This window comes from Galleria mellonella, unplaced genomic scaffold, assembly GCF_026898425.1.
Source record: "Galleria mellonella isolate WM207_F2 unplaced genomic scaffold, CSIRO_AGI_GalMel_v1 utg65, whole genome shotgun sequence".
NCBI lineage: Eukaryota > Metazoa > Arthropoda > Insecta > Lepidoptera > Pyralidae > Galleria > Galleria mellonella.
In genome coordinates, this window is record NW_026442138.1 from 9,398,202 (window position 1) to 9,421,519 (window position 23,318).

Below are 23,318 nucleotides of genomic sequence, written 5' to 3' on the forward strand. Positions count from 1 at the left end.
ATTTTACTGTATAGTATAGTATTACCAAGAAATAAACGTTATTAATATTATAGGAATCATATTTTCCACAGTTAATATTTGTTAAGGAATTTAACTTGTATATGCGTGAAACAATTTATCTAATAATATCTTACATATACCCACCTATCACGTATTTTATGACTAAATTAGTAGGAGATTACGGATTCCTCGCTCTGAAACCGGTATCTCCTAAATTATTTAAATATAGATTGCCTGATTTGTAATACAACGTGTATCTGGAGTGATGGTATCCTTACTAATTTTTTAAAAGTGTGAAAGTGTGTTTTTTTTACATTATAGCGCTTTAAAGGCTCAACCAATCATTAAAATTTTGTATACACGTATATTATATGAGATAGAGATGGATATAGGTTACTTTTTATCCCGGTTAGTAAACATATTCTAATTACGAGGACGAAGTCGCAGGTACAAGGTAGTCTCTATATATGTGTATGGTGACATTTATTTCCAGATATAAATAATTAGAATCACTATTCATTATATCATACAAATATTACTACGTGTGCAACAAAGTTATATTATTATTGTAAACAATAATTACAAAGCAACGTCACACATAATAATAACAAAGTGACTTGATCTTCATTTTCTCATTACTTGTATCCGATATTGAATATTTTGCTGCCTACAAATGTTGTTACTATAAATTTAATTGAAATGAATTCTGAATTCCATAGGTTACTATGAAACGATTTGAAAAGAAATGTTATAGAAGAAAAGTTACATATTAAATCCGTTACTGAATCTAAAATTTGAAAAGCGAGTGTGAAATTACAGTACTATTGGAATTATCGACATTTATTATAACAAATGACCTATGAGACGCATATTAATACTAATCCCGTGTTATGAGCCTGCGTGTCTCGAGATAAAGAGTATTCTATTCCACTCCTTGGCTTATTTGAACAGTCGATTTTCGGGAGTCGCCGGTAAATACTGGCGTAATTTGTTTTACTCTCGCTTGGCACGGTTTGTTCCACGTTTATTTATTTAAGAAATGTAGTCCTTAACGAGTTTTTAATGTTTTCTTAAGTAATTGAATTGGTATTGTTGATATGATACGAAGAATATTCGAACTTGGATTTATAAATTTTCGAATAACCCTAGATCAGAAACATTCTGCATCGCAAAAAAGGGTCTAATCGTTAAAAACATTCAATGATAAACGATGAGCCAACGAGATATAACATAGATTACAATGTAGGTTACATATTTGAATTTAGAACGTGAAATTGCATGAAGGTATACGAATATTTTGATTCACAATAAGCAAAAAATGATAGCTTCAAACGTAACAAAATTAAAATGAAGCGAGCTTAAAACAAGTAGGGTAGGAAGTAAACCCTACCGGTTGTGAAAATAGGTTTAGAATTAATGATGTAATCGTAAAAAATTGTACCAAAATAATTTAAAAGAATTGAGAAAGTCTTTTTTTGTATGTCAAAAATCACAAAATTAGACAGTTTATTTAAGGGAATAAAGACCCAGACCTGAAACGATTGAGAAAAATTGCGTTTCTTTTTTTAGACTAAAGAAATTCAGCGTCTCACTCGGGATCTTCTATACATATAGGTATAAAGCCCTGTACTTTATTGTAACACTGTCTAGGTCATTTTAAGCATATATTAGAACCTAAAAAAAGTAACAGTACTATTACACACATATGCATTAAATACGTGTGAGAATGTCGCCTTCTGTTGTTTACAGTTTTACACGAAATACACGAAAGCTCTCGGCGACTTTACCTGCTTAATGCACGAATCAACTAACAGTCATTTTTATTTATTTAAACGATCCAAACATCAATTTAAAAAGTTTAAAATTTATTATCCTGGAACTTGGTTTTGAGATTCCCAGACTGTATTCTGAGCTGTCACCACTGATGTCTCAACTATTACTGCCTAATGTTGACATTAGTTTAAAGATGAGAATTTAAACTCTTTCCTTATTGTTCACAGTGTTTTCCAAGGGACAATGCGAAACCGGGCGATATCGCTTCCTGGCCAAGACGGGCGGGTATGCTTGGGTGCAGACCCAGGCCACCGTCATCACAGACAAGCAGCAGAAACCAGTCAGCGTAGTCTGCGTCAATTACATTATAAGGTAGGCGTAGTTGTAAAGATATATACTACTAACAGTGTTACCTTTACTTTTCAGATGATTTTTCATATAAGTATATAAAAATGCACATTTAAAATTATAATTTCATATAGATGATATATTTGGAATAAGGTAAGTCGGATTTTTTTTATTTCGTGAATTTTATAATTTATTTATTTATTATTTAAGTTACAACTAAATTACTTTTTGGTCTTCGCCTTTTAAAACTTTTTCATACATACATAATATCGTACCGCAAATATTTCTGTAATTTATCAATATATCTATACATATCTTTACAAATAATGAATAAGAACATTTTTGCAATCATCATAAAGTTTGTACTTAAACAATAGAATCCACGTAAAATTAATAAACGTCTTTCCATTTTCTTACGACGATTTACGGCTACATTCAACATGATGTCTGTAATTATATCAAAGACTATGAAATTTCCAAATTAAATAATTCAAATAGGTATATATTTTTTTTTATTTTGTACTTGGACAAGAAAAGGTAGTCATTTATTATGCGTGTTCCACACAAAAACATCAAATACTTATATATATTTAAAAATTAAGAAACTACAATTTTAATTAAAAATATTAATGATCGATAACAATAAAGAGGAGCTGTTTATAAATCGTTTTAAAAAATCCACGAAATTACTGGTTATTTCACAAGCCTCACGCTTAATATTATTTTTTAATGCAAGCAACAAGAAAGAAATAATGTAAAATAAAAAAGAAACGATAGAAATTGCGCACTGCGCACGTCACTTTATAGCTTTCAAATGTCAAAGCGAAAGCACCCGAGTGAAAAAATCCTCTATGGTTTTATTTCATTACAAAGATTTTGGTGTAAAATACTCGTAATATCCTTGTCAGATCGTGTTGGCCTTGATCTCGCAAGGTTTCAGAATACGTGTTCAAGGTCGCATTAACAAAAGCGGGATAAGATTATTATATGTATGGTATCTTCCATGTAGTAGGTAATTAATCCACCTACAGGATTTGAATGAGATATAATTAAAAAAATAATTAAGTTTGTTTATTTCTTGTTTATTTTTTGTTTTGTGTTTGTTTTTGTTCAATAGTTTAAAACCGAATTAAAAGTTTTCTCGTCAATTTTTTTAACATGGATTATGAAGAAACTTATACATAGATTATAAAAATATAAATATTACCGTTATAATATGAGTAGTTCTGTTTTTGTTTTACACGGTGTATATTTTTATTGTTTTATTTTTAATATTTACTAAAGTAAATTGTATTCACAAATATTCTGTAAAAATAACAGTCAACCCCATAACAAAACTCAACGCTTAGTTTAGAAGAAGTAAACGTAAAAATGAACAGACGCAAATATCGAGTTTGTTTTTATTGAGTAGCTCTGTTTTTGTGTTAAATGATGTTTGTTCCTATTGTTTTATTTTTAATATTGACTAACGTAAATTGTATTAACAAATTTCCCTTAAATAATAGTCAAACCCGTATCAAAACTCGTCTCTTGGTTTAGAAGAAGTAAACGGAAACAAACGTAGACATCGACTTGTTTTTGTCTCATTAGATATTAGTTATTACTAGCTATTGCCCGTGATTCCCTACACACGAATTTTGATAATTTTAGGAGTTGAATATTCAAAATTCTTATTGCTCACATACGCTATCCTATCTACAAAATTTCAAGATTCTAGATTTACTGGTTCTGGCTGTGTATATATATATATATATATATATACAATTTTAATGGTCCTATGTTAATATTATGGTACCTAATTGTCCGTAAGCATCTATCCATGTGACTCACGTGACACCAACAGTGAATGTGGATAAGTATCACGCCACAATTTTAAAGTATTCACGACGCATGTCAGGGACAACATGTTGGCTGCTCTAACCAAAGTATCCGTTCAATTTCTTTGGCACTACTTACCAAAGCCATTAGGTTCATTGTTAGATTCAATAAAAATAAATACGCTTACGTCTTTAATATCAAATGTAGAAGAATATTATGGCGAAGTAGTATTAGATTTAGACTCACCAAGCATTATGCATTAATATACGATTTAATTTTATTGTCAATGTTTACGAAGAATTTGCTTTATTTTTTTATTCGACACAAACCGTTTATGAAGTTACAAATTTTCTGTAAGTAGGCTAAGTCAGAATTCAGTAAATCAACGTGATCTCTGTATGATATAAATTGTAGAATAAGCAGTATAAATGTATTTTTCTCCAAACTTGCATTCAACATTTTATAATGAAAATCAGGAAAGACCAAATTCTGTTTTATTTTTTTATTCTATAAAGTCGTTCATATTTTACCTTTGTGAATTAACCCTAACATTATTTCGCTATTAAACATTTATAACTGGTTATTTACAAGTCAAGCTTATGCACATGAAGTCGTGGCAAAAGCTAATTTTTAATATCATTAAATTTTGATGTTTACAAATTATGAATATTTTCAAAGTCCAAGATTTAAATACTTAATTAGTTTGTAATATATTTCATAATTTTAGCATTACTGTATTGTGATAATGATATACATTGTTTTGTTATTATAAAACATAGTTTGTTAAACGGTTTACTCTTATCGTATAGTCCCTCTTTGTTTACAGATAAAAAGTTCATAGGGTTGAACTTATTGTGCTCATGCAAAGTTTTAATTATCTTACATAACGTACCTATCTTGTACATATTTATATATTCATAATATCTCGGTCTGACTATGGGCTTGGCATAAATATGCATGTAGGAGATGTAGGATGACATAAAAATAATTTTGTTTACACTTCACTTACGGCACTTGTTCTTTAGACGTATTATAGAAGCTTATTTTTATACATGATTTTCTTTTTTGTTATGTATGTACACAAATAAACTTGTTCTTTATCTATCTATCCATCTATTTCCCAATGAGACTGTTTTACTGTTCAGTACCAATTTACTGATCAGCCATATACGGATATTTTTTAAAACTTAATTAATTTTTTTTAACTTGTAAAATTGTCTGTGATAATGGTAAACACATTTTAGGGAATATCATACAATACGTAAAGGAGCACAGGCTGCGCTCTAAAAATGTTTTTATAGCTACCCAATAATTGCTGGTTTTTATGACTTAAACTCGTCTTCAGACAAATCGATTTCAACCTACTACTAAGGTCTATAAAATATATTGGGAGGATTCAAATTCAACATAGGACGACGAGATTTCATTATGTAATTCATGAACTCTCGGATAGTGATGCTATAATCTTGCTCTATAGTTTGGTATAAATCCACTGAGGCCGTTTAATAAGGTTAAGACCATTTTCATTTCCCTTCCAGATGACGTTGACATTTCATTATATTTTTACGATGTCATTCTACAGCGTTACTACTCTTATACTTCTCATCGCAAACGAGAAGATATTTCAACTTAAATTTTATACATTTATTTTTGGGGTATTTAATGGTTTCCTTTGTTGCAATTACTTTACTACATGAAAAGGCTTTAATTTTCCAATAATAAAAATTCATTTTTACCGCCGCTTACTTTTGTTATTCTACGTTTTGTGCCCAGATTTTGGGTATCTTTTCTGCTATCTTAGTTATTATATTGGACTGTTATATTTCTTTCATTTCACGCTTATTTACATAGACATGCTGTAAGTTTTTCAAATATAAGTATATCTATAGTTTTTAGTTGCTTATTTATTACATGTGCCCGTTACTTTTAAAAGTTAATCAAGTCTGATCGATTACTAATAAATGTGTAAAACATTTTTGTAAGAATGTAGGGATTTACTCATTGATTGCTGACCAATGTGATTAAAGGGTTTATTAGATAAAATAGTGATTGTTTGCGTTGGTGTTCATGATAATCACGTATCGTTATCAGATTATACTTCATATTTTTGTATTTAATCATAGTCTGTCAATATTATGACATAAATATATTTTGTTGAAAAGATACTACATAATATGTACTTATTTATAACTTCACTTTATTACTCACAGTGATCGTCTCAAATTATTTGACTTCAAATAAATTCAGTAACTTGAAATATATGATCAGTCAAACTCGGAACCTTCACAAGACACTCAATGTCGTACTTCCCTATTTTTTTTTTGTCTATTAATCAAACGGCGACTAATCGATTCTTCTTTTTATTTATCTTTACGCGAAGTTTCTTATGGGGTGGACAAGATCAGATTGATTCGAGTGCCATAAGTTTCTACATCTCTTGTCGTTTATTAATATTATATAATAGATCTCTTGTTGCATCCAAACTAGTTTCTGTTTGGAAATTTATCTTATTTAAATAATTATATTTAATTAATAGATTGCTATAAATAAGTTTTTAAAACCTACCATTCTTTTCCTTTATTGAAAGGGTAGTGAGATATTGCGTAGCTGGAAAATTACATTCCTAATCGTAGATCTTGCCAATATTATTTCCTGCTCTACCCTACTATTGGGTTGAGGAAAACGTGGTTCAAGGTTGCCCTTATCGTACTTGTTATTGCCTCTTCTATATATGTGAAGTGTAAATAAAGAATTATATTCGTAAATTATTTATATAATTCATGCTTCAGTTAATAATTACCAACTCGTTCCATTAAATAAATATTAATGTTTGTTGCTAGGCACTAATTATGAAAATTTTTCTCTGAATGATAATTTTATTATATATGGTGAATGATAATATAATTGAAAGAATTATTTTCAAGTGTTATGTGAAAGAAGGTAAATATGAAAAAAAACTTGTCGGTTCTACAGTTCGGCCAATTTTTATGAAATTTGACTTACGCATAGCTTTTGACGTTTAACATGGAAAATACTGATTTGGGTTACTGGTTTTAAATTTAGTAACGTAATAAAACTTTAAAGTCTTGATTTGTAATTGGAGTTAGTACTTTGCGTGCATACGTTTCGCAATACGAGTATCTTCATCAAATCTAAACTCATATTGTTGATAAATTTTTCAGTCCAAGTATTTTCACGAGTTATATTTTTTTGATCATTTTATTAAGATTGAAATCAGTTGTTTTTTTGGAACAATTTTTAATTGTATTATTAAAAAGCTCCCGTTTTTAATCATGTTTACGCCGAATACCTAGTACACTAATCAACGAAATTATATTGAAACTATTTTAGTAGGGTTTGAAATAATTGTCTGCTTATATATATCTTTTCGAAATCTTGTAATAACGACCTATCTCAATTTGTGGCTTTGATAAGAGTACGTTACATTTATAGAAACTTTTACTGGCAACTCACCAATTTCTGTTGTGTTTACTTTTTTTTTTGCCTCTTTTAATGTACTTACTGTTTTGTCCGTAATTAATTTCCTATTAGTGATTGAAATATAGTTATAGCTATATGGAAGTGAGCCCTGTTTTTAAATAATCTAAAATAATTTCAACATTCACAAATATAACTCGTAAAAGTGACATTCCCAAAAAAAATTCGTTGATATTTCTTGTTTTTCGAAATTGAAAACCTACGTGGACAAGAGATTGCCTTGTTTCGATTCTTAACCACGTAAGGTTTCGTAATTTATAATAATTAAGTGCCTGTATTTTAATTTTGATAAATTTTAACTAATATATACATTTGAATAACTAATGTTCTTTTATGTCATGGCCATAACATATATCTATCTTTTCATATCAATGTTTTAATGGAATAACTCTGCGCAATTATAAATTAAATTGAAAACTGATATTTTATTTAATTTTAATTGGAAACATTATTATTTTCCATTTATTTTATAGCTGTCCTTAATTTATTTTATAATTATGTCGTCTGTAAATTTTATTTTATGTGCCATTAATATTTCACCCCTTATATAGGTAATTTATATAACTGCTGAAATTAATTAAACTGTTTATATAATTAAAAAAAACCTGCGTTAATGTAGGCAAGTTAAAACATTTAAATCTTATTTAGACATTAGACATCTGTACTGCCTGAATGAAGCGTTAAAAATAATCTGAACCGGTAATGCATGAGATGAATTATGAATGAAAATATATGAAACAAGGGATGTGTATAAAAGCCAACGTTGTAAGTGACCTGTGGACCTAAAAAATCCCTCTGTACATAAATCAAAATAAGACTTCCTCCGTATGATCCAACGATGTAAATGTACTAGTTCGTTAATAATACACTTTCAGAGCGAGAGGCCTATTAAACTTGGTGGATTATGCTAAGCGAACTCTATTATGATTCGCGAAGATAGGCTTTTTAACCCTCCTAGCAGAAATGATATATCATTTATTATAATATAAAAGTATTGTTAAATATATATTATTAATAACATTTCGGCAACAAGTCTCTTCTCCATTCCTCACTGCTTGAGCGCTCTCAATCTTATATCACTCTTCCAATAGAGACTGGTACAAGTTTTAGCGTAATTTTACATGTATACAACTTTTTGTATGCGGTCAACACGTCGCGTCTGCGGGTCTACCATGAAATGAAATTTCGAAATTTCGGACTCAATTTCGTGTTTTTGTTTATACCAAAATCGGACCAATAAATGGAGTTTAACATTTCGTTCGTCATACATCCTATCATAAAAGGAACAATATTTTAACATTTTTAATATTTCCAAACGGCATGTATTATGTAATTTTAACATCAAATTTCTGTTTCCTTTGGCTTCGAAATTTCGAAAAACATTTCATGGTAGGCCCTCTGCACATAATATTAGGAAATATTTGTCACTCGATACACTATTCGTACGTTTACTGCCTAGAACTTGTAGTTGTTTTTCCTAAGTTTTGTTATTTGTATCCACATCGTTTATATACATACATATCTTTAAGCTAGACAACGCCATTAATCGTGATACAAATTTGGATAGATCATTTGCAATGTTTAGATTTCAGTTTCTTTTTTAAACAAATGCAACGCGTATTTAATAAAATAAAATAATAATAGCTCTATCCCGCGGCTGCATTTACGTTAATCGTTATGTAAAGTATCCTATGTGTTAACTTAGGATATAACCTACCCATGCCCCAAATATCAGTACATTGTACGTAAAAGAGTAACAAACATGCAACCATCAATCCAGTCATCTACCCAGGCATAGGTACTATTAATTTGATTGACTTTACTGACTTTGATTTACGGCAAAAATATAGTTTTATTTTGAGGTTTCCTTCACTTATTCTATTCCCTTTAATGCCCTCTGGCGACATTCTAAGCATGAAAAGAAATAACCTGGTATAATTTACTACAGAACCGATACACGGATCCATTTAAATAAAAGTTTATTTTTTGTTATGTAATGGTAAATTTTCATATTGTGCGTAGATTTCACAATCTTTGCTAGAAACATACGAGTATAAATTTATGTGGCATTCGTAGCATAGGAAATGAGAATAAAAGTATTACACTGATAAAAGTAATTTTGTACCTAAGGTAAAGAAAGAAGAGAAATAGTAACAGGAAGAATATTTAAGAGAACAGAAAATGAAATAGTCCTTGATGAGAATATGTTAAAGGAAACTCTCTAATATATATATAAAAAGTAAAATATTCGGCAATAATCGAAACCTGTGTTAGTATTTGTATTGGATGCATTAGACGATAGACAATTTCTGATAATTATTTCTAATAGCATTAGATTATAATATAGTGGCGATAAAATGTTTATTATCACTAAAAGAGGAGGACTATTGAATAACATATTTTTAATTCTTGTCCCATTTGCAACTTTATTAGTCTGCCTAATATCTAATCAACCAAGGGCGCTATATTGCTATGTATAAATAGCTGAATGGAAAATTTATCTTATCAGTTGTCTAGGCTTATTATAAAACCGGTAAGCGGCAAACGCATGCAGTTAAACGTTTTCAGATGCGCTACGCCTCAGTTTATCTAAGGTGAATTGGTTACTATGTTTATTTTTAAGCGACTTTTAAAGATAGTTAACAATTCGTCTAAATTTTGTCAATCGATAAAATTTACCAACGAAACAGTTATTATATTTTAATTCATATATGATATATAGATATTTTACAACAAAACTAACATCAAAATAATAAATATATCAAGGGATTATAGTTATTTTTTTCTTTTTAATTCATTACTATTAATTTTTAATTCATTATTATTTAATAAATGGTCACAAAAATTTTAAAGAATTTGTATTACTAATAGAAGAGTTGAATTACCTCATTTAGTTTTTTTTTCCATTTCCTTGATTGATAAAAAATTGCATAATTTATAGCTCCTAAAATTATAAGTGCCATGTCATAACTTTCAGAAAGCTTAGGAAGTTAGCTAACTGTAAATATATTTAATTTATGGACTTCCGCTTGTAGTTGTATTCCAGACTTGTCGTCTTTTGTTTATTCAGGTCGAATGCTAATAAAATCTCCATATAAAATTTACTACCTTTTTATTGTTACTAATAAACGTATTCATATTTAGAGTTATAATTTAATTAATAATGCATCAATAATGGATAGTATTCATCATATTAGTCATTTACTGACCACTGCTGAACATAGGCCTCTCCCACAAAGGGGTTTTGCCAGTAGTTGCCACGTTTGGTAGGCAGATTGGCAACCGCAATTAACTTTTGGTTGTGTTTTGAGTGAGACGCTGCTATCCATCCCTCGACCATTAGGTTCCCTTAGTCGCCTCTTACGATACCTATGCCAAATTGTTTGTCTATAAGCAGATTTTGCTTTGCAACAATTAGTTTCTTTTATTTACTTTACAAAGATAAATGGTTCCCTCAATTGTCATTAATATGAAAACAACATACCTTAGCGATTGTAAAATAACTATCAAAATCGTGAGCTGTAAAAAAAAAACCGTGCAAAGTCTGGACGCGTTCACTAGTTTTAAATATTATTAATTCTTAAATCACCTATGCCATGTAGTCTTATATCTAAAGACCTTATCACTGGCCACGCCTAGTATGAAACGTGTGAACAGAGTCATACCTTCGTCAGAACTGGTGTTACCAGTTGTTCAGATTTCGTGAGATATCCTGTCTTTTAATTGTATGTTTGTTTAGTATTTTGTGCATGTAAGTACTCCCTGATTAGGGTAATATTTTAGCATTATTTATGACTATATTCCAATTTACTCACTAGGATTTTTATCTATTCTAAATCTCCTATATCTTCGATTTCTGTCGCAGCAATGTGTTGGCACTTGTAAGAGAATTAATTATTAAGACCATAGAATTTTATCACCGTAGATATCTATTGTTAACACCTACTAGAGTGATATTCCTTACGTTGTAAATTTGTGACAGCCACGTCAGGAGTTTCATCGTCCTTCTTTTTTGTTTTGAAAACTAAACATGTTCTTCAGACAGAATAATACTGAATCTGAAGGTCCCTTAACAATACATACGCAATAAGTCTTTTGTAAAGTCCGTATTTTTTTGTCTTTAGTCTGTTTCATTATTATATCAGGAATTCGCAACGCATTAGCTATGCCATGGGCGTCACAGTACTATGTATATAGATAACTAGCCACTATACGTACTGTGCTCTAACTACACACATTACATACTAACTCATTAGAATCTCTCATCACATAATCATATATTTTTAATAATTATATTATATTACTAATATGTTAAAATCAATTCAAATGCGTTTATTAGTTCGCAGTGTTGTATCTAGACATTTTTATATGGACATGGAAAAATTTCATCAGGATGCGTCCTGGTTCGATGTGATCAATGTGGTCACACTATTCGTGACATACGTCGCTATTTATTTTCACACATGTGGGTCAATGCAACAGTTGCATTCGAAGGGACACGCCACATTGCCTATAATTAGAACTTAACCGTGTCTTGGTCGGTGTGAGTCGTTTATGCAAAAGTCTGTTAGGGAAAGCGGTCCGTGACTTGTGCGAACTTGACGATTTTTTTTAGTTTATATACTAGGTTACTTGTAATGAGTAAGTAAAATTTGTTGTACTGCATGGTATGTGCATAGACTGGCACGGCACACTACAACTGTCCGTGCATCCCGTTCATTTCTACCTCGTACATGTAGGTTGTGATATGAGTTCCCGTTTTCATTTTGTCCCCTTACAAAACAATATAATCTTGTTTATATTATTTATTTATTTATAAATTACTCACCACACTTACAGTCTTACAAAACGTGTAGTGACCCATAGGTTTATTTTACAAACTTAAAAATTACAAAAAAAAATTATCACCGAATGTCGGCTTAATACCTAAAAAACCACTAACCTGTATATCTTGCCATCGGATATAGCTGTCTGTGTCATTTCAAGTTGTATAAAAACCTACATGTTGGATCTATGAATACTTTGATCTATTTTAGAACCTTACCTACAGAAGATATATATTTTTGTATTATTTTCCGTATAGTATATAAAATATCATCAACTTTAATTAATTTACACTCAGGATCTAGGTATATGTTTATATTAATTAACCTATATAGTTTTGTAAAAAATAGATCTTGTAATAATAAGGAAGAAAACTTAGTTCCATATAAAATATTGCATATACGATTACAGCTTAATTAATTGTACATATTATCATATATTCATTTTAATTGTTCCATAAAATAAGTTTTCATATAATGTTCTATTAAGGAGAACGTCTTGACTTGGAACATCAGTGGCACATAGGTAAATGAAGAATAAAAAGCAATATGTTAAAGACATATTCATTAATTTATATAAAATATTTGAATGGAATAAATTTATTTCTTTTTTTCTTCTTTCGTTGTTTAGATATTATGTATATTGTAGACATCTAGACATAAAAAAGTAGTAATTGATTACACGTTTACACTAGCGCAGTTTGTGCGTCGTCTTGTTACTCGTATTTAACGTCTCAGATCTGTATTTTTTTTCTTTGCTAAAAACATACATAATTATATGTATGCATGTATATATATAATATTTGTTATAATTTTTTTCTTAAATATTATACAATTGAACCGATGTTTTAAATTTTTTTTACAATCGATATTGTTGATCCCATTTTATTTGGTGATCGAAGCTACCATTTTTATTTGCGAAGTAAAAAACAGCTTGTCGCGAAGCAAAATATGTAAACAAGCAGTACATATTTACAGTGCAGTGTATTTACGAAATAAGCAGAGTATTAACGAAATACTCGTCGTTTATAAGCGCGTTCACAATTGAAGTCACTTGTTTTTTATGCAGCAATATATACTTTCCTTTTAAATTAGAACCCTTTGCCGTTTATCTACCGACACAGCCCTACTTGTAAGCGATGAAACTGGTCCTGCACTTAGTCGATAAGTGAAAGAGATACCCTTCAGCACAGTAGCTGTAACTCGACCGTCGGCTGTTATTCAACCACAATGGAGTCCGCCGTATTACCTTGTCCTACAACAAGAATAAATTTCTAAACGTCTCATAAAATCACTGGCTCCCAGCCGTCTCATTTTAATAAGAGCCAGTTTAAATATATTCGTTCATTATGCTTTCACAGATGAATTAGTGCTAGTTATAACATCGAATATAGTACTAAACATATTTGGATAATTAAAAATAATTGAACACCTTAAGATTTTCGACATAATACAAATATTATATGGGTGATTCTTATTCTTACATTTTTTTGTGTGAGTTGTAAGAAATTAATATATTTTTTAGCAAAATCAGTAAACTGTATATTAATTTACTTAGCAAACTACTTCTAGTATCATATCTTAATATAATTTTTGCCATGAAATCATTAGAAAGATATTAAAAAAAAATCCAAAGTCCAAAATGTCACGGACCGTGTAGTGTGAGATTGCCGGATTTGGAAATGAAATATTTTTTTCTAAAGAAATGTCATGTTAATTTGCGAAAAACTACAGCAATTATGCAAGACTAACCTTTGTTCTATAAGACAGTTTAAAAAATATATTAATAATAATGACTATTTATGATTTTGAACAACATAAAGTTTGTGACGAGTTTTTGTGTCACGACCATGTACGATACTATAAAAATGGGGTACTCGGTAGAAAAGCATCTTTGATATTGGCAACTCTTTCTAAGTTCTTTTAGAACGGTAACACTGTCTTCTTATCAGATTTGCAAATGGCTGAATGTAAGATGTGTTACGCAAAATAATTTTTTTCATTTATTTGAAAAAAGGGACAACCTTAACACGTTATCGCCGTGTACGAGTTTTGAACGTAAGTACCAGTGTCATGCTATTGTTTGAAACATAATATGTACCTCATACAGTGTAGTTTAATATAATTACTTAAGATTTGCAAAACCATGGCTAGTTTTTAGGTTATATCGAACACGTTTCAAATTGTCACGGCCATGGTATGAAAAAAATGTCACCGCCACGGACTTTTTGAGTACATGGTCGTGACACATATAATGCGTGGTCATGACATTCCATTTCATTTGAATAATTTATTGGCTTTTGTTGTTATACTAAATTATTTTGTTTAATATGCACTTCTTAGAAATTTCCTTTTACTAGGTATACTAATTTTTCACTATTCTGATTCTCTAGATGCCACGAAAGAAGAATAGCAATGCCACGACAGAAGCAAGAAAAAAAGGCGTGAATATGAAAAGAGGAGACGTGCCAAAATAAAAGCAGATCCCGTTAAATACGAGGAAGCAAAAGAAAAAGAACGAGCATGGCATCAGCGATGAAAGGAGCAAAAGAAAATATTATCAATAAAAGATTTATCACGTCGTGATCAAAAGGCACAACGAGAAAAATGGTGTAAACGTACTAGAAAAAGTCGAGCATTAAAAAAATGCAGAGAACGCGAGATGCAACTAATCAGGGAAAATACTCCTCCGTCTGATTCGGAAATTAATGAAGCCCTGGCGCCAGATCCGAACGTCTCTTCACCAGTAAGACTGCGCGATACAACACCGGAGGTTAGGAGAGATGATACACCTACCACATCACAACGAGGTGAAACTCCATCCTCCATCAGTCCTCGAGGCAGCGTAATGAGTAGACAAAGGCGCCAAGCGTTAAAAGAACACAAACAACGCAGGAAACTAACTGATGTTATAATTATGAATCAAAAAGCAAAAATAAAAGTACAGCAGAAAGCAATATATACTCTTCAAGTTAAAATGAACAGGCTGATAAAGAAGGTTTCTCAAATACCGATAGAAGCCACGAAAAGGCAAAGAGTTTTAAAAGACATTTGATGTAAGACGGATTATTCAATGGTTCTACGTCTGAGGTCGCCAAATAATCGAACGTTTGCCTGGCGGTGTGCGACGAAGCATTGTCGTGGTGAAGGAGGATCCTATTTCGAGGTCGTTTCCCACGCACTTTTTCCAAAACACGTGGCAAACAATTGTTACTGTACCACTCTGCAGTAACTGTTTTTCGATCCTCTAAAACAATTGTCGCGTAATGACCTGTCCTTCCAACGAACGAGCCCCCATCTTTTTTCTCACGCTTCGACCTCTCTTCACTTTAGTTGACAACTCCTCGGAAGGAAACACTGAGCTGACTGTCTTTTATTTTCGGGATCATAACAGTAAATCCAGCTTTCGTCTCCCGTAACTATGTCAAACACAGAATTTGAGTCATCTCCGTTAAATCTTTCATGTATTTCACGGCACCAATCAACACGACGCAGTTTTAGAGCCTCGGTCAAATTATGAGGTATCCACCGGGCACAAAGCTTCCTGACCGCCAAATGTTCATGGAGGATTTTGTGCACTTATACCAATCCCTAGGTTTGCCCGGATCTGCTGATAGATCACTCTTTTGTCAGTCTCTATCATACGCCGCACAACACTGATGTAATCTTCAGTCGTCGCCGTAGAAGGCCTTCCCTTCACGCACATCATCGGTGAGATTAGTGCGACCACGTTTAAACTTATTAAACCAGTTGTAAACGCCACTGTTTAGAGTATTACTTTTTATGTAAATGTACGATTTTACTTCTTTGGAAAAAAATCAATCCTTTAATTTTGTTGGGTTTAAATTTTCTTTTTTCAGATATTTAATGATATTGTGTTATTTTTTTTAGAAGTTTTATATCCTTTCTAGATTGAAGTTGTGTTATAATATTTACGAGAGGATAAAAATGAGTCCAGCTTTGATACTCAGTTATTATGTTTAATATTTACTAATTATAGGTACTATGTGATATCAAAACAATGTTACCTGTGACTAGATAGTTCTAAGAATAAAAGGCTGATTTGTTGTATTAGTAGGTAGAATGATTACCTGATGGTATTTTTGCCGGGATCTTATTTGTGATTTAATTATATGATGTTTAAAAAGAAGTATACTAAATAAATACTGTTGATTAAACCAATTCAGTGTTTTATTCATTGCTCAATCACTTTAAACTAAGATGACACAAATTTAATAACTTTAATATGAACAATTACAGTGTAAAATGTGAAACTGCCATATCCATATCATACAGTGTCACAGCCACGTTTAGTAATGTCACGACCGAGGCACAGTCTGTCACAGCCGTGTTTATGTACCAATTTTTTTTACCTTTCCTGAGGGCATTAAGCTTGTTCATATGCACCAAAAATATGCTTTTAGTATATACTTTTGATGTACATCGCAATATGTCGTAAAAAAAAACTTTCATTTTTTTGGGTTATCTGAAAAGTATATAAGAATCACCCATATAGACGGAGTCAAGAGTCATGTTAACTGGGGAATAAATTGTTTAAATGTGGAATTGATATGAAATACCCGTATCGTAGTACCCGTATCATATTATTAGTTTTAATGATTCTCTTAAATAGCCAGTTTTTATATCATATAAATAAAATAAATCCAAACGTTTAGTATTTATATAGAGTACTTCTATAGGCACGATAATAGTTTTAGTAGCTAATGATCGTCCGATGTGTTGCCAATATATCCAATTTTCATAAGTACGGACAAGGTTACGTATACACCATTGACTTTAATCAATTTACTTATTAGGTATTAAAGTTAGTTAAGGTACTTAACAATAAATTATAATACACTTAATTTATCCAACAGGTATTATAAGGATATCTTAATAAACTTATAATGCACATTTATTTCCATAATGTTATAATAAATTTCTCGAGTTATTTTTCAAATGATTAAAAGTGTCAAGCAATTTACAATTAAAATTATACTGTCATGCCAATTTATCTATTTTTTTGTATAGATTCCTTGTAATCCGATTATTTTGCTGTATTAGATCATTGCTTAGTCATTTCTCACATATAATATGTTTAACTCTATATCATTTTCATCAACATCAGTCAATGAGTTTTCATTCTTAAACATTAAGAACTACTAATATTTGCCAACTTCCTTATTCTGCTTTTCTTTGATTAAAATAAAATAAAATGCATTAATTCCACGTTCCAATTTTAAAACATCTCTCAAACTTTCGTAATTAGATATGGTTCTAAATGTTGTAGTACATCGTCCAAAAATCATAAATGTTTCTCCAGCTAGATTCAGCACAGCGCTTGCGGTCGTCGCTCGGTTTATGCAACGTGGGGCGAATGCACTTCCACCTCTTCCAGGTCATTCAACCCTTCCTTCGTAACTGACTCTAGTGGATACAGTTTTCGTTTTAGTTTGAATATACGCGTAGGTGTTCCCCGCTTATTATCTAACTAGCGAGCTAAACTACAATGTACTTTTAAAGAGCTTTATTGTCTCTTAAAACTATGTATGCATACATAATACAAATCATTCAAAAACTTTGTATCTGATCTTCTTAATCTAGCCGAGGTTAGATGATGTAACAAAAAAAAACCAAGAAGCACCTTTCGTTTTTTGTTAGTTCTGCACGAAATTTAATTTTGTCAAAGATAAGACCCTATCAGACCAATTTGTTGACTCTGAAATACCTTTATTCCATGAATTTTATTAAATTCGTTAGTGACGTTTTCGAAAAAGTTTTTCTACTGTATTAGTATTTTCGTTGACGTGGACATATGCACATATTTTATAATGTTATTAATAATAAAAAACTGAAACCGAAAAATTTTAATATATAAAAGTAAATCGAATGCTCAATACCGATCATCTTTAAGTATTGATGTAAACATGGCAAATTCAGTGTTATAAATTATTTCACTTTAAATAATAACAACTGCTCGCTCTTTTGTTTTTTTTTTTTTGCTCGCAATCCCGTACGCTTTGATTTTGGTGTAGTAATTACTTCTAGATGGTATATCAAGACAAACAAACACGGGATTCTATAAATCTTATAGAATATGATGCAGAATTTTAAAACTTGATGCCGGAACCAATTTACAGACAGACAGGAATTATAAAATTAACTGTTTTGGCTTTTCTTACTTTTAGTAAGACCCCTCATATACATTTTTCTTAAATGTGTATAGACATGATCTAGTTACAATTCCATTTGTAAAACATTATTCGGGATCCTCTTTGTATGTTCACTCTTCTACCACAGCAACTATCTTAACTGCCTCTCGATTTTTCTGAACTTTAATAATTTAAAACTATTTTTATTTTTTATACCGGATAAATAGTTTTATTGTCAAATGAAAAGATTGCAATATTTACTGAGAGGGTCAATGACGTCAATTGAGACCCATTTAACGTAAATATAGTCGCGTCTCCTGAAGCCTTGGGGGCTTATTGAGAACGTTGAGTTCATAGTTCTTGAGAATAATACATTTATTTGCATAATACTGCGTATTTTTTCCTCTAGGTAGATTCCCAGATAGGTGTTTCGACGTTGCGTTTAACTATACCTAAGCATTTACCATTTTTTTAATATTCCAAAATATCGTGTTCATATTTCAGTGAAATAATAACAGTAGACAAAAGTAATAAATGTTGTCCGACTCTACTACTGAACTCTAATGAAGTATAAATTTCTATTTCCGGAGAATGAATCAATCGGGAACAACTTTCAATTTAAAACAGGGCGAACGAACGGTCCTCTTGGAATATTCGTTTATATATATATATATATATATATATATATATATATATATATATATATATATATATATATATATATATCTGATAAAAATATGCTAACGTCAAAATCTCAGTGATAAGAAGACAATACTGATAATCTTATAAACATCTGATATTAATTAATATCAATTTTTTTATCTAACAAATTGTCTAATGGGTATTCCCAATATTCGACTTTACCATTAGACTGACACTAAAGACATCTATGATTAAGAATTTTTACCTTCGCAAAATAATTACTAATAATTATAGGCATTATCATTTCTATATGGCAGAGTTATTTAACTGGTCTGGTCAGGTACAACTGTTTAACCTGTATCTGCCGTGTAGTAATAATGTCTTCATTGAAACAGTTTCTGTCCGAAGGATAAGGCAGATAATTTAATTTCTAATACAAAAGGCAGAGAAAGTTTTACAGCAGTAAAATTGTACCATTTTCCATCAGATGGGCCTTTAGCTTATTTGCCATTCTAAGTTGCATATATATGTATATAGCTATATAAGCTTAGAGTTCATGTCGTTTAAAGAACACTAATTATAACAGTCTACCTAATCGAATAAGCAATTTTCTTATTCATGATGCTATTTGCCTATCGATCACCAATTTTACGGTCAATCACCTCATAAATCTAATTAAATGATCTCCTAAAGTTCACCAGGTTTTGACGGGGATAAATATATTGTATTTCTATACAAATCTAAGTAAGGAAACCACTAAGCATCTGTTTGAGCATTTGGATTCTATTTTAGTTTGCATATTGACGGTAAATTTTAATTACTTAAAAAATAATTGAGTATTGAGATCACCAAACACCATTGGCTTCATCTAGTATGATTGTATATCTAGTATGATATATTTTTGGAAAATACTAAAAGAATTTTTGTAGGCATTTTATGTTACTCACTTTGAATCTCATTCTATGCTTATGCTTATTTTTATTTTAATCTAATTTATTCTAACAATGGACACTTTAACGATAGTCTACCGGTAAACACTTTCAAACGCCATAGGGTCGTCGACTTTTTATTGCTTATTGATTTTTAATGAACACATTCATTATGAATGAGCGTTGAAGAATACACCTGTTAACATTAAGATTTAATACTGAAACTTGGTATCCTCAGGATAGTGTATCGGATCAATGATTTATTGAATATACACCAATGACCTTTTAATTTATTATTACTACATAGATGATACCCAAGATGTCGTTTGTGTAAAGTTTTTGATACCGTTGTGTGTTGTTGTTATGGCGATCTTCAATTTATGTTACATATATACTCTCTGAAACGTAATGACATGTTGTAGTGATTATGAGAGATATAGACAAACACCTTGGTGGTAAAAACAGCAGAATACAGTAGCAAAACTCCAACACGCACTCTTAATTCTGAATGTTGACCAGCAGATTTTTGGCCGCTAACTGTTTGCCGCAATATTATACAACAGAGTCAGTATGTCCAATCAACTTCAGACAGCAAGGCATTCTGGACGTACACCGCCTTCCTTACGGACTCCAACATTGCTATATACTTCGCCTGGGTGGGCGAAAGTACATTACATGTCTACTTTTTGTGACAAATCTTTTTCGCCACTGGCCATAGCAATGAAATAACGTCGTCCAATCACATAACTTGTGGGCCCCGAGTTAACTTACAACGATCTATATCTGCATTAGCAGTTTACACTGCTAGTGCATACCAAATGCATACGTATACCATATCTAAACACCTCTTTTTTGTTATTCATGTACAGTATCAGTATAAATTTGGTTACATAAGAGTTGTAACACCCCGAGGATCCTCCAATAATAATTGACTTGTTCATTCAATCTTACGTTCGCTGTATATCTATGTATATATAAAAATTGTTATTGAATCTGACCAATTGTGCCAGTTCTTATTAATACATGTAAACCACTTATAATCAATTCTATAACATTCATTTGGCAGCGCTTGCTTTGACAGTGAACTCGTGTCAATTGCTGCTTTGAATTTCTAATTGATATCCATCTACTTGTATATTGGGAACAACGCTTAAAATAGTAGTCAAGCTTCTAAATAAAATTGTTACTAAAATACTTTATTGTCCAAATTTTCGTATAGAAACACCAAAACCAATATAAAATATTAAATTCAAATTATATCCGAAATTAAAGTCAAGATCTTATGATAGAATCCATTTATTAGCATCCCCGATTGCTTAGTATTGTTATATGTGGCATTTCATTTTCAATTTGTCATGTTCATTGCTTATTCTAAGTAGCTATATCTAAACACAATCTAAAACAATTCCAATCAATATAAGTTTTACAGCCACACCATCAATCTATAGTGGACATAAAACTGCCTCTGAAATGTAATCAAGTGAAGTTGCTTTTATTACGGCATTCAACCAAATTGTGTGCTGACGATATAACTCCTGGTTATATAACATTGTAAAGGTGACGCGTTTGTTTCGTGACTGAGCACAGGTGCGCATTCTTCAAGTCACGTACGTACCAGCAATACGAGTTGAGAATAAGGGGCGGGGCCGGGTTGATGAACCCGATCCGTCGGTCCTCTTTCGACCCAAATTGCATAATGATGTGCACAACTCGCGAAGGTGCATCGCGTGCTTGCATTCGACCAATTATACCGCAGTCACTAAACGGTACTTCACGATAACTTGATTGCACAATGTTCGTGTCATCACAGTCATTTCTTATTGTTATATTTATTTGGATTTCTATGAAGAAGCTTTATTTATACTACAATTTTAATATTATTATTTTAAACGTCTGTTTTAATGAAATATTATGATGCTTTTCTTAATAGATTTCAAATATCAAAAGATTCCTTAATTTTTTTTAATTTTTTTAATTAATTTATTTATTTTTAGATAACTTGAATCCATTTTTGTTATTAAGTGTACTTAATGAAACTGTTTTTTTATGTATGCTACTTAATATGTTTGCCAGTTTTTGTGTATTTTATTCGATAGAGTGCGCTTCCATGATAGTCATTAATATATCACGATTGAATCGTTTTTCTTTTTTTGAGAAACAAAATTGTCAGTGATTGGTTAAATAATTTTGATCTTACAATATTTATAAGGAAAATAACTGCCAAGCTTGTAATAAAAGTTTCGTTTCAGACGTTAAAGTTTATAATATAATTAATTCATAGCTTACTTAAGTTCAAATTGTTTACCAAACCTTCTCTTCGAACTTCGATAATTGAAACTTAGATTTCGTCACTTCGTTATTCAAATATTTGTCTTCCCAAAAAGTAACGGATAATTCCGATCCTTATCATTATAAATGCAAAAAGTTTGTAAGGATGGTAGTTTGTTATTTTTTTATTTAAATACTACTGATCGGATTTGAATGAAATTTGATAAATCAATAGGTTCTAACCTAGAACATAGGGATATGTTATATACTGATTCATGTGGACGAAGCCGCGGGATACAGATAATAAATTGAAAAATAAATTGCGACCTGACTACGCCGTTCTTGTCACGTAGATTAAAACTAGAAAGCCCCTGTTTATCCTACATATATACCGGTTATGAGGAACACCTTTTTACACTTCATATAACCAAAAGCATAAATAATGACGTAATTTATTCGTCGTATGAATGTTGGTTATTTGATAATAATATTGCAGGAAAAATGTGTGTTATGTATGTGTATATAGGTAGGTAATTTATTTCCCTAAAAAATAACTGAGAAATAATCTATATGAAATAAAAAATTTATTTAATTTCAAGAAAATCTAATTATTGCATCAGTTTAAAGTTGCGAAATCTTGTGTTGAATCAACATTGCGCATGCCTCTACATCCGTATACTTTTTATGGAGTCACACATTCATAGTGTAGCCTGTGAAGTGTAAGTTTGTTCGTCTATAAATATACATTACTCGTATTATACTAATTTTCCTTTGGGTATATTAGATTATTTATAAACGTACGGGGAAATACCTTGTAAAGGTTTCTTGTTTCGTGTTTATTGTCATAATTTTAATCATTTACCTTGTTACGCGAATTTTCTTACAATGAATTCATTACTGTATTCGATTCAAATACTCCATTAATTTTTGTTATAATCTTCACCAGTACAGAATATATTCATCATCTACGTATGTATCAGTTTTGTTTTATTCTAATTAAATTAATAATAAATTCGTATGAATTTATTTTCGATTAGTTTTACTTGCGATGACACATGAATTTTGGA

At 30.8% G+C, this 23,318-nt stretch overlaps 1 protein-coding gene across 3 annotated transcripts in view; it reads left to right on the forward strand.

Moving 5' to 3' along the window:
• LOC113519898 (hypoxia-inducible factor 1-alpha-like) overlaps positions 1-23,318 on the forward strand; it is a 134,681-nt gene that overhangs the window by 91,629 nt on the left and 19,734 nt on the right. For all 3 annotated transcript variants that reach the window (XM_026905118.3, XM_026905115.3, XM_026905116.3), the window contains exon 7: positions 2,001-2,145. In XM_026905118.3, coding sequence (XP_026760919.2) covers positions 2,001-2,145 — 145 coding nt within the window. The remainder of the gene's footprint in view (positions 1-2,000; positions 2,146-23,318) is intronic.